Here is a 13,354-nt window from a genome sequence, read left to right as displayed (position 1 = left end):
TATTTTCCAGCACTGCCTTAAACCTCTTGGGTATGGAGTTCACCAGAGGATCACAGGTTGCCACTGGAGCCCTCTTCCACTCCTCCATGACGACATCACAGAGTTGGTGGATGTTAGAGACCTTGATCTCCAACACCTTCCATTTGAGGATGCCCCACAGATGCTCAATAGGATTTAGGTCTGTAGACATGCTTGGCCAGTCCATCACCTTCACCCTCAACTTCTTTAGCAAGGCAGTGGTCGTCTTGGAGGTGTGTTTGGGGTCGTTATCATGCTAGAATACTGCCATCTGAACCAAATAAGTTTATCTTGGTCTCATCAGACCACAGGACATGGTTCCAGTAATCCAGGTCCTTAGTCTGCTTGTATTCAGCAAACTGTTTGCGGTCTTTCTTGTGCATCATCTTTAGAAGAGTCTTCCTTCAGGGACAACAGCCATGCAGACCAATTTGATGCAGTGTGTGGCGTATGGTCTGAGCACTGTCCGGCTGACCCCCCACCCCTTCAACCTCTGCAGCAATGCTGGCAGCACTCATACGTCTATTTCCCAAAGACAACCTCTGGATATGACGCTGAGCATGTGCACTCAACTTCTTTGGTCGACCATAGCGAGGCCTGTTCTGAGTGGAACTTGTCCTGTTAAACCGCTGTATGGTCTTGGCCACCGTGCTGCAGCTCAGTGTCAGGGTCTTGGCAGTCTTCTTATAGCCTAGGCCATCTTTATGTAGAGCAACAATACTTGTTATCAGATCCTCAGAGAGTTCTTTGCCATGAGGTGCCATGTTGAACTTCCAGTGACCAGTATGAGGGAGTGTGAGAGTGATGACACCGAATTTAACACACCTGCTCCCCATTCACACCTGAGACCTTGTAACACTAACAAGTCACATGACACCGGGGAGGGAAAATGGCTAATTGGGCCTAATTTGGACATTTTGACTTAGGGGTGTACTCACTTATGTTGCCATCAGTTTAGACATTAATGGTTGTGTGTTGAGTTATTTTTAGGGGACAGCAAATTTACACTGTTACACAAGCTGTACACTCACTACTTTACATTGTAGCAAAGTGTCATTTCTACAGTGTTGTCACATTAAAAGATATTATCAAATATGTACAAAAATGTGAGGGGTGTACTCACTTTTGTGAGATACTGTAAATAAATGTTAGTCATTTGTAAAGTAAAGTATATTTATAAAGTAAATATACTGAAGAAGGGATGCTACTCAACTCTGAACTCCCTTGTTACTTGTTAAGTTTGTTACTCCCAGAGGAATAACAAACTTCTCTGCTTTTAATCTATAACACTTTGCTGGTTCTATTTTGTGAATAGGGAAAAATCTCAAATGTGTGTGTACAATAGGAGAAACAGCAAAGGAGGTTTTTTTTTTGTTTGTTTGTTTTTTTTTTTTGTTTTTTTTTAAATCCTTTTCCATGATGTTGTGCTTTCACATGCTTATTAAGATAAGTTACTGGAAAAATCTGATTCTGGTAAATAGTGATTAAATCATACATTTATTCCACCCAAACATGTTTATACTTATCTCTGCCAAATGCCTCAAACACTTCAAGCCAAATGTCTTATCAGTAAATTCTTGAGAAGGGATTGTCTGCTGTGCAGATTTTCTTGAAGAGTTCCTTTAACGCCATCCAGTGGGCTTTAGGTGCATTTTTCTTTTTCTTTTTATCTTTTGCAAACCAAACAAATTGATGAGATGCAGAAAGACTTGACATATTTGAGTTTTTTCCCCCCTCAACATGTTTGTAGGCACACAAACTGCTACCCTGTACAGTTATGCAAGAAACCATGTGACATTTACCTTTGCCTTCTCCGAGTACCTTCTCAAAACAGCAATTGGCATGGTCAATTTTTATAGATTTAATCAAGTATGCATATGAAAGGATCTAAAGCCAATACTGCTATTTCACCTGCAATAGCAGGTCTCAGCTGGAGTGGTGTGATACTGGAGTATGGAGCAGTAGAAACATGACCTCTGGAGTGATGAATCATGCTTCACTATGTGGCAGCCCGATGGACGAATCTTGGTTTTGCATATGCCAGGAGAACGCTACCTACTGGAATGCATAGTGCCATCAGTAAATGTTTTGGATGAGGGATAATGGGGCTGGGGCTGTTTTTCAGGGTTTGAGCTCGGTCCCTTAGTTCCAGTGAAGGTTAATTTTAATGCTACGGCATTAAACTTAAAAAAAAAAAATAATAATTTTTTTATAACGTAATAAAAAAATAATTATAAAGAACATTTGGGGAATGTTCCTTCATGTTCCAGCTTGACCTGTGCACAAAGTGAGGTCCATAAAGATATGGTTTGATGAGTCTGGTGTGGAGGAACTTGGGTTGTACAAAGTCCTAACCTCAACCCCATTGAACACCTTTGGGATGAATTGGAGCGTTAATTGCAAGTCAGACCTTCTCGTCCAACATCAGTGCCTGACCTCACAAATGCTCTTTTAACAGAATGAGCACAAATTCCCAGACAAACTCCAAAATCTTGTAGAAAGTCTTCCCAGAAGAGTGGAGGCTGTTATTGCCACAATGGAAGGGGGCAATTCCATATTAATGCCCATGGTTTTGGAATGGGATGTCCAATAAGCTCGCATAGTTGTAATGGTCAGGTGTCCACATACTTTTGCCCATACAGTGTATTCTGTTTATATACGCAGAAAGACGAAAGTATCATATTTCACTTCAGTCATCATCACCCGTGTTTAGTGTCAGATCCGTATGTGACGTATCGTAAAGGGGGGGTACATGGCACTGTACGAACCAATGATAGCTATTTGTGAGTGAAGCCACGCCCACATGGTGTCACTACCACGTCAACACGTAATTCGGATGCATCGATGTCTGGGTAGTAAACGTTTCAGATAGACTGTGAGCGATGGACCGCGTAGGATCAGACACAGAAACTGATGATTATGAACAGCCTTTGCTTCATCGGAAGAGAGACGATGACATAAAAAGAGGTGAAGAACTGTTAGATCTGCATGCGTATTTCAGCAGTGAGTTAGTGGCAGAAATCAAAACAATAGATACCCGGTAATGCTGCGTTAGCGTGCTAAAGCACCCGGTGTATTTACATCTCAGGCTTATATGAGAATGTTTTGAATACGTGACGCTTTTAGAGATGTGCTGTTAAGTTTTAATTGGACTAGAGAATACTAGTTAACTAGCTGTATTAGTCGCATGCTCGCTTGTGCAGCATTTACTTGGATGTCTAAACTAGCTAGCCATTTCCTTCATGTTCCTTAGCCTACACGCTGACATTGACTAAATCATTAGGTGCTGGCTGTAATATTTAAATTCGTGTTTAATTTGTAAAACATCTGCACCTGGTCAGTCTGTAGGATCTCGGTATAAACGAAATTAGTTTGTTTTTATTACCGAGCCGTGAGAAGTCAGCTGGTCTTGTAATGACGCCATTTAATGTCACGTGATTATTAGTTCGCTTACTTGCTTGTGATGGTTATAAACAGCGGCTTCATCCACCACTACTCTGTACATCACGGGGCAGGAATCTGTGGTGTTGGGTTTTATAGTGCAGTCATGCTGTAACCCGTGACTACACTGTGTATCAAACTAATTATTAATTAGTTTTAACTCGGCTAAGAACAACTGCACACTTGCTGTTACACTTGCTTTAGTAGGGGAAACATGAGAGGTGTGGTGATGACTCAGGTGTAATATGGACAGTACTAGTGATGTGGAGTTCGGATCATTTTACTGACTCGGATCTTTGAATCTCGTATAGCAAAATGAACGAATCTTTTTTCCGAGTCGTTTCGTTCATTTCAGCGGAATATAATTAAAATGCTACATGTTAAAAGTCCCTAACACATCTAGTACTGAATAAACTATAGGCCAATGCAGCCAAGGCCAAATTATGAGAAACAGAAATAATTAATTAATAGTTTGGCATTATGTCTTCAGGCTATGCAGTCTGTTAGTTCACGTCACCTCCCGATCCCGGTCATTCCTTCTTTTTTGTCACGTCACATTTGTCTGTACTCCGTTAATATAAATGATTAATTCAGCTCCGAGTCTTCGGGTTCGAGTCGTTCGTTCTTCCCGTTTCCAGTACTGTATGGTGCATTGTCTTTGCGGTGGTCACCGGAAGAACGAACGACTCGAACCCGAAGATTGTAGAGGTGAACCTAATAATTTCCGTTTCCTGTACAGACCCAATGGAGATTTTGCTGCACGGTCAAAAATGAACGAATCATTCTCTGAGACAGCTCGTTGTTCCTGAGTCATATTAAAGATTCATTCAAAAATGAAGGAATTGTTCATGAACGACACATCACTAGTTCAGAAAAGAAGCAGACATGAGTCATTTTAGCGTGTAAATTCTGTCTGTGTAATATGTTGTTAATGCTTGTATCCTGGTGAGTATATGTATATTCATGGCTGTTTTTTGACTAAATAAATAAAATAAAACGACTGTCCCTGTCTAGAGGACACAGGGTACATGGAAACGCCTGAAAATCTTAAAAATGCCAAGTTTCTAATGTTCCATTTTCAATATTTAAACACTGATTAATTTTGAATAAACAACTTAAGTTGGGTAAATATTGTTCTAGGCTGTGGTGATTGTAGTAAGAGCCGAACACACTTTTCATAAGGAAACTGAAAGATCATACTGTTGAGTTCATAGGGACCTAACAGTATTCAACTCATTCCCTTTAGAAATGTAGCTAGAACCTTTTCTTTATACGTTCCCATTTATTTCGAACTGTGTAATGTCTGTTGAGCTTAAAAATTTGGCAGATAGTGCTGCTAGAAAGATTTTTCTACATTACACTGGAGAAGTACTTGAAATTCACATTAGAAAATCACTGTGCAAACACTGAAGTTAAAATTGGGATTTTATGAATAAATACTGTTTGTCAGGCAGTAATGGGCAGTGTAATATCCAGTGATGAAAGTAGAATAGCTTACACAAATCTCATACTAAACATTTATTTATGAATAATGTTGACCTACAAATGCAAATTGTACCTCATTTCTGATTTAATACAAATGTGTTTACTATAATATTTGTTCCAGACCTCACTTCTTGCAAGTTAGGGCTTCCCTTTACCTCTCTGGGAAGCAGCAGTCATGAGAAAACACCTCATTGCTGACTTAAATTTGTGTACCAACATCTAAGCTGCAATGGAAATATTTTTGCAATAATTGCTTGGAAATTAGCTGCTCAATGCTTGTCTGTGGCCTTGTCTGTAGACATGTGGGTTTTATATATGTATCTCCCAACAAGAAGTACAGACTTATGCACATTGTTTACCGGTAGTAATTATTGTTTCTTAAAGGCATCTGTGTATGTTTGTATGTCATTGTGTACATGCTTTAAAATATCTTCTTGTTCTCACAGCTCCTGTGCTGTGCTCTTCACGCTATGGCCTGGCCTTGCTGTCCTGCTATGGCTTCTTTGTGGCGTACGCGCTGCGAGTGAATCTCAGTGTGGCCATGGTGGATATGCTGAGAAACAGTAGCAGCAGTACCAATGTCAGTGGCTCTGTGTGCCCGAGGCATGCCAGTCCGGCACGGCCCAGACACAACCACACAGTAAGAACAGTTCAGTTTACCAAAACACCTGAACTGTCAATTTTCTGTGAAGCTCATTAGCACTACATGGCTTGAGTGCTTTTAGAAGAGGTGACCAAATTCATAAAAAGAGCCTTTGAATAATAATTTTTTAAAAAATGTGTGTGTGTGTGTATATATATAATCACTACTTTTGCACTCAAAGTGTTTGTTTATTCAATTAGATTCAATTTAGATCCAATTGCTCTGTCCTACATCTATTTAATCATTAACAAAAGGGGTTCTATTGTGAAATTGTGTGGCTTTTACACTATAGGATGTGTGAGCAACAACCAGAACAAATAATCTGTCCCTAGTGTGAATTCTTAAGTTCACTGGTGAAAAGATTCCTATGTTTTTGTGAACCATTCAAAGACACAGACTTAATTATGTCCCATGAGTGATGCATTTCTAGCATCACTTCGATTGACCCATGGTTACACTTAATATACAGTGCAAGTGAGTGCAACTTAAGTGAGGTTAGACAGAGCTTTGAAATGAACTAATGCTAGCTCAACACTAATTCACCATATTTATTTGTTCACCAAAGGTAAAATGCTAGATAACCAATAGTTAAAGTAACAGCATTTGCCACTACTTATTTTCACATGTACGTAATACATAGGAGTACATTGAGAATCCAGGTGAGTATGAAAGCAAGTAGTTGATTTTGCTCTGGATTACATATTCCTTCTGAAATTTAGAACACCACCCTGATTTCAAACATTGTCATTGGTTTGGGTTGTGCGCTAAATGGTTTTTTCCTTTCTTGAACATGATGTTATGAGCTAAGCTAATGTTACCTGGGTGACTCCTACAAATGAGTCACGTTGTTGAAACCTCTTGCAGCATTTGCGGTTAGAAAAATAAACCTTGTGGTGTTATCCGTATTTCGTTTAATCCGTATTTCAGACTTATGTTCATAATCATTCATGGATAATGGGAGTTTCTAGGTGAGTTGCAGAGGTAGAGAAAGACACTACAGCAGTTTATTAAAATAAAAAATAAAAAATTAGATTTTTTTTTTTTTTTTTTTTTTTTAGATCTAAGATTATTAGATCTTATTTGGACCCTTTTCAGGGTTCAAATAATTGACATGTTTCATAAACACTCAGAAAATGCATAAATATAACACTTTATGCACATAGATGATATTTACCTTCTCCAGGCCAGTGTGTATGACTGGGACTCAGAGACTCAGGGCTGGATCCTGGGCTCCTTTTTTTACGGCTACATCATCACTCAGATACCGGGTGGCTACATGGCACGCAAATATGGTGCCAAGTGGCTGCTGGGCTTCGGCATCTTGGGAACTGTGATTTTCACTCTGCTAACGCCTGTGGCTGCTGACCTGGGAGCTGGTTATCTTATTGCCGTCAGGGTGCTGGAGGGCATAGGCGAAGTAAGCATCCTTGTTTAAACATCTGTATGTGTGGCTTAGCTTGTGGTTTACTGTGTAAATATTGATTCTAATGCTGTACATTTTATGGGCTGTCAGGGAGTGACATTTCCTGCTATGCATGCTATGTGGGCATCCTGGGCTCCACCCTTGGAGAGGAGTCGGCTACTTACTATCTCTTATGCAGGTAGGACTGAACATGTTTATATGTGCATGTAGTAATGTTTTATTGAATAGAAGTGTAAAAAAAAAATCTTTTTGTTTATATTTTTTTTTTTAGGTGCCCAGCTTGGCACTGTAGTAGCCCTTCCCCTGTCTGGTCAGATATGTTTTTACTTGGATTGGACATACGTCTTCTATATATTTGGTGAGGTATCTGCTGCAAGAATATGTATGGGGGGGAGAGAGATTTTTGCTTGATTACTATAACTTATTATTTGCACAATTGTTTTTGGTTGTTGCAGGAGCTATTGGGCTACTCTGGTTTTTCCTGTGGGCTGTTCTGGTCAGTAACACTCCTGACACGCACAGAAGGATATCTGAGATTGAGAAGACCTACATAAAAGCTTCGTTAAAAAAAGAGGTAATGGTTATATTATTTAAGTACTTTATTTGCTGTTCCATCATAACTCATGAATGAATCAATGGCTTTAAAATGAATGGAGCAGTTGATTTACAGTAAATACACATTATGTATTTGTCCTTCTGGTATAGCTGTCTCCCACTTCAGCCTACATCCCCTGGCCCTCCATTCTCACATCTGTTCCTCTATGGGCCATAGTTGTTGCACACTTCTCCTACAACTGGACATTTTATACACTGCTGACTCTCTTACCCACCTACATGAATGACATTCTGGGCTTCAGCATTAAGGAGGTTAGTGTGTCTTCATGTATAAGGCAATGACTAGATCTCATCCATAGTGAATAATGTTGTTCATTTCATTGTGGAAGACTGCATATCTGTATTTATGTTTGAGGTGTTCTCAAAAAGTTGTGCACAAGTATGATCTGTAGTGTATATTGTTCAACATGAACGGTGGATACTTCTCATTAAGACAAGTGCTGTGCTTTTGCTGTGTGTGATGTTAGAATGGGATGCTCTCTGCTTTGCCCTACTTGGGCTGCTGGCTGCTGTCTATGGGAGGAGGCCAGTTAGCAGACTACCTGAGGGAGACCTGCCTTTTCCGCACTGTGAGTGTGCGCAAGGCCTTCACTATAGTAGGTGAGGATCACCACCATGGAAAAATGTTTGTCTGTGAGGGGGGGGTGCTGCTGTGTTCAGCATCTGCACCGGAAGAAGAAGCAAATTCAGAAACTGCTGTGTCGTGGAATATCTAATTTAACTTGCACTGCAGGAGTGCTGACTAGAGTTTAAAGCCATTATGTGAGTCCTCTGGTTGTTCTTGTGTCAGATCTTTTAGTTAAACAGATGTGTGTGTGTGTGTGTGTGTGTGTGTGTGTGTGTGTGTGTGTGTGTGTGTGTGTGTGTAGGTATGATGGGACCAGCTGTGTTCCTAGTGGCAGCAGGATACACTGACTGCAACTACATTCTGGCTGTTATTTTCCTCACTGTCTCCTCAACTCTGGGAGGCTTTTCAGCATCTGGCTTTAACATCAATCACCTTGACATTGCACCATCGTAAGACCATTTTGTGTCTAAGTTTCTCTTTTTAATGTTTTTTTTTTTTTTTTTTTTTTTTAATGCAGCATTACTTACTGAAAATACACTACCATTCAAAAGTTTCGAATTAGTTATCATGCCAGTATTCAGCCATTATTTTATTCACTAATACTTGTACAGTAAGTGTACATAATATAAATCATAAACCATAGACTTTTTTTTTTAGTATTTATTTGAAAAAATGTCATTAAATGATATTAAATGAAGTGACCTGTTTATAGTAATGGTGTCTGGCTGCCTCAAGATTTGATCACAGCTTACAGAAGCACAGAGAAAAGCAAAGGACCACGCATACTGGCATACTCAATGCAACAAATTGGAGTTTATTTTATTAAAATCATAGAACTGTTGTGCAGTAATGTGTATATAATACATTTGCACCACTCATAATACATTCTGTCCTCAGGTATGCTGGAATATTGCTAGGAATCACAAACACATTTGCAACTATACCTGGCATGGTGGGTCCTGTGATAGCGAGATCATTGACCAAATCTGTAAGTTTGTTTATTGTTATATATTCCAGATCTTTATAGTCTTTTAAAAAGATAACCCAACATTAGTTTTATGGGTTTGTTTCAACTGTTGATTCAGGCTACCGAAATAGTTTTCTGGATCCATTTATGAACCGTGATCTGCCAGTTGTTTACCCCTGATTTAGTGTTTTATGTGGAGGTGATCAGAGTTTAATGCAATGCCAGAAGATGTGTCAAATCTGTTTGCCAATTATCACAAATGTTAAAATACATCCTATTAGAGATCCATCTCCATCTACAATTATAGCAGCAAATTTATAAGCAGCAAAACAAGCAAATATTGCACACGTGAGTGGTTCACAAACCAGTCCTCCGGTCCCTCTGGACATCCATAATATATAATGTGTGTGTGTGTGTATATATATATATATATATATATATATATATATATTTATTATAATATAATAATATATATATATATATATATATATATATATTTATTATAATATAATATAAATATATATATATATATATATATATATATATATTATAATATATATATATATATATTTATTATAATATAATAATAAATATATATATATATTATTATATTATAATAAATATATATATATATATATATATATTATTATTATATATATATATATATATATATATATTTATTATAATATAATAATAAATATATATATATATATATATATATATATATATATATTATTATATTATAATAAATATATATATATATATATATATATATATATATATATATATATATATATATATATATTATTATTATTATTATATATAAAATATAATGCTTGACGTATTTCCAATAGTCCTGGACTCTTCGGATGCACTGTATGCTTACACTGGCTAATGTATTAATCTGTTCTTCTGGTTTCAGAACACTATTATGGACTGGCGCACCGTCTTCTTTATCTCAGCTGGGATAAATCTGTTTGGTGCTATCTTCTACACAATTTTTGGAAAAGGTACTGTACAGCCCTGGGCAGTCCAGCGAGTAAACATCGAATAAAAAGTCTTATAAGGGACAATATGGCTTTAAGAATTCAGCGGAGGATTCTGATTATTCTGTTTGAAGATTCGAGCACAGATTAAATCGTTCTGGTTTTGGTAAACAAATGGCTGAATGTTCTCTATTAACACTTGTACGTTTTAGGATCTTCTAAAGGGATCCTGTGATGTTTTTTGCTCTCTCATATTGTTTCCACTTCCATGTTGTTGTTTTTTAAGCATTTCTGAATAATTTAGGCAGCCACTATTTTCATGAAACACTTCAGTCTTCAGCCAATGTGAAATAGCAGAAATTTTAATTCAGTGCCTAAGGTTTGCTTTCAGTTTATTTTAACGTCTCAGCAAACCTTGGTTTGTCTTAAAACCAGAAATGGCTTGTGGGGAAGAGCTGATATATGTCAGCTGTTCAACAAATGTTACTCATCATTAAGTCGTTGTTCACAACTCCATTACTAATAACCTCTTTTTAGTGACCAATGATTAAAAAAATATATATTTCCATTTGACAGAAGTCATGTTCCATTGATTTGCTCGCCTTTCTAGATGCTGCACAATCATGGGGCAGCTTCCTCATTGCCAAACTTAACTTCCATAGAGTTATTCCACCTAGTGGTCATAAGTGGGAACTGCAATAAATGCTAATTATGCAAGGAATCATGTTGCCGTGTGCGAATTAGGGAGAAACTCCACCCGAGGAACAGCTGAAGAACCCTTAAACATTTTTCTGCATTTTTTTTTTTTTTTAGAGTATACAGTAAAATGCTTTTCACTGTTTCATCTATTCAATTCAATTTTATTTGTATAGCGCTTTTTACAATAGACATTGTCTCAAAGCAGCTTTACAGAAATATCAACATGGTATACAGATATTAAAGGAGTGAATTTATCCCAACTGAGCAAGCCACTGAGTCTAGGAACACGAAGTAAACTGAGCTAGATTTAAACTGTAGCTTAAATACAGTTTTTCTTTAAATGCAGAGGTGCCAACATCTATGGTTCATCTGCGGCATTTACAATTTAAGACCCTTTGGGGATATGGGAGACACTTGGGAAAACTACACTGTCCTGATTTTTCAGTTGAAAGAATGACGCACAAATAAAATCCGCCTGTCAGAAAAGTTATTTTACTGAAGGGGAAAGCATCTTCTCATTTGCTTCTGGTAACCTTTACTTTTGCTTTGTGTTGATATTTTGTAGGTTAATTTTGACCTATAGATTCACACGGCTGGTCTTTTGAAGCAATAGTAACCAGTTGATTGGGACTTTAGTCTATGTGGGGGGGGGATTAGGAACTCCTTATTTTTAAGTAGTGGTCTCACCATATGACCACTCACTGTTTCTTTGCACACATTGGGGGGGGGGAGCCGCATTAGCCATAGTCTAAATAAGCTAGGGTTTTGGGGGGATAAAATTCTGTTTTGTCTCTCTGCTTAATAAGATTTACTTGTTAACAATGTTGCCACACCTGTAAATGTAAAGGTTGTTAATGTTCAGTGTTTGGAGAAAGAAATTCCACTCTGGTTGCACAGGTCTTATATCAGCAGTGACTGATAACTGGTTCATTGCACTCTACATGCTGTTTTAGATTTTTATACTTGTATGTTCTGTTTAGAATTACCGTTGGTTATAATAATTTTGAAGACTGAGCAAATATGATGGAATGTAAAATTTGTTTATTTTATGTTAATAAGGAAATGTCTGAAAGTCATGGAGTCAAATTAAATCACATTTACGCTTTGGTGAAATTTTTTATAAAGCAAGTGAAACACCTACATAACATTCCCTTAATTTTTCTTGTGCCTTAGTTTTATTGTATGCCTATAAAACACTTGACCCACAATCTCTGAGATTTTACACTGTTTTACTTTTTTATTATTATTTTTTAAATTTTTAATTATAAACATAATATGGATAATATGATGCCGTAAAAGGGAGGCGTTATATTTGGTTGCTTGTTTTTTTATTAAAATTTTTTTTTTTACATTTCACATTATATTTTTTAGCTGACTGTAATCTATTGTTTATAAGAATGACTCTTAAGTTAAAAGAACATTCATCCCCATGCAGTTTGCTACATGGCTGAAGTATTGTGTAAACCATGTCTATTCCACATTCACCTATGAAAAGTCTTGCATTCACTTAATTTCCCCTCATCATAAAAAGTCATGTTCAATCCAAGTAATTAAAATGCATAAATCAGTCTTGTACTGTTTGGTTATTTTCATTTAGCTAATGGTGTACAGTTTAATATAAAACAAATAATGAATTGGTTCCAAGTCTAATATCAAGAATATTAAATTAACATTGTATTAGCATTGACTCTTCTTGCATAATTGTTCTGACATATGCTATGAGTGTGTTATTTTAAACATATATTCTTAATATTTTTCATAAAAAAATATGGCTGCCTTGGCATCACCATTTACATCCTAGATTAGAGGATAAACTGTACCAAAACCTAATGTTTGTGCTGAACAAAATAGTATTGACTGTTATATGTTGTACATGTGACTTCAGATATGATGGCAGTTTTTGAATTTCCAAATTTTTTAGGCTTTCGTGCCATTAATACAACCAACTCCCTCAACGCATAATATATTTCTGAAAATCTGAAGTTGTTTACTATCTATGTGTGAAGGGAAACTGTTTAGATTATAAAAATCATTTGGGATACATATTTTCATTGCGTTAGGCCTTTAGTTGCATCGTCAAAGACAGGGTGCCAATCCATCACAGGGCACAATCACATTCACACACCCATTCATACACTACGGACATCTAACCATGCCCATGGGCTGGGGGAAGAAACCCTGGCAGCATGGGGAGAGCGTGGAAGCTCCGCACACACAGGGCCACGGTGGGAATCGAACCCCCAATGGAGGCGTGAGGCGAACGTGCTAACCACTAAGCCACCGTGCACTCTTATAAGAAATCGCTCCATGTAATACTTCTCTCAATGTAATACACGCATTTTTTATATCATTGACTCCCTTCCATACAGACAGCAATACACTGTCTTCATAAAATTCTAATTCTATATCATTGACTCCATTCCACACAGACAGCAATACACTGTCTTCATAAAATTCTAATTCTATATCATTGACTCCATTCCACACAGACAGCAATACACTGTCTTCA

General features: G+C 37.3%; 1 protein-coding gene across 1 annotated transcript; it reads left to right on the top strand.

Moving 5' to 3' along the window:
* Window positions 1-2,826: 2,826 nt before the first annotated feature.
* Window positions 2,827-12,413, top strand: slc17a5 (solute carrier family 17 member 5). Its single transcript, XM_017464598.3, has 11 exons — window positions 2,827-2,985; window positions 5,391-5,584; window positions 6,771-7,004; window positions 7,101-7,188; window positions 7,282-7,368; window positions 7,466-7,584; window positions 7,716-7,877; window positions 8,093-8,225; window positions 8,495-8,642; window positions 9,091-9,181; window positions 10,083-12,413. Exons 1-11 carry the CDS (start codon window positions 2,901-2,903, stop codon window positions 10,212-10,214), a joined length of 1,473 nt encoding a protein of 490 aa, XP_017320087.1. The 5' UTR covers window positions 2,827-2,900; the 3' UTR covers window positions 10,215-12,413.
* The last annotated feature ends 941 nt before the right edge of the window (window positions 12,414-13,354 follow it).

Source organism: Ictalurus punctatus, chromosome 3, assembly GCF_001660625.3.
Source record: "Ictalurus punctatus breed USDA103 chromosome 3, Coco_2.0, whole genome shotgun sequence".
Classification (NCBI taxonomy): Eukaryota; Metazoa; Chordata; class Actinopteri; order Siluriformes; family Ictaluridae; genus Ictalurus; species Ictalurus punctatus.
This window is presented reverse-complemented; position numbering and strand designations above follow the sequence as displayed.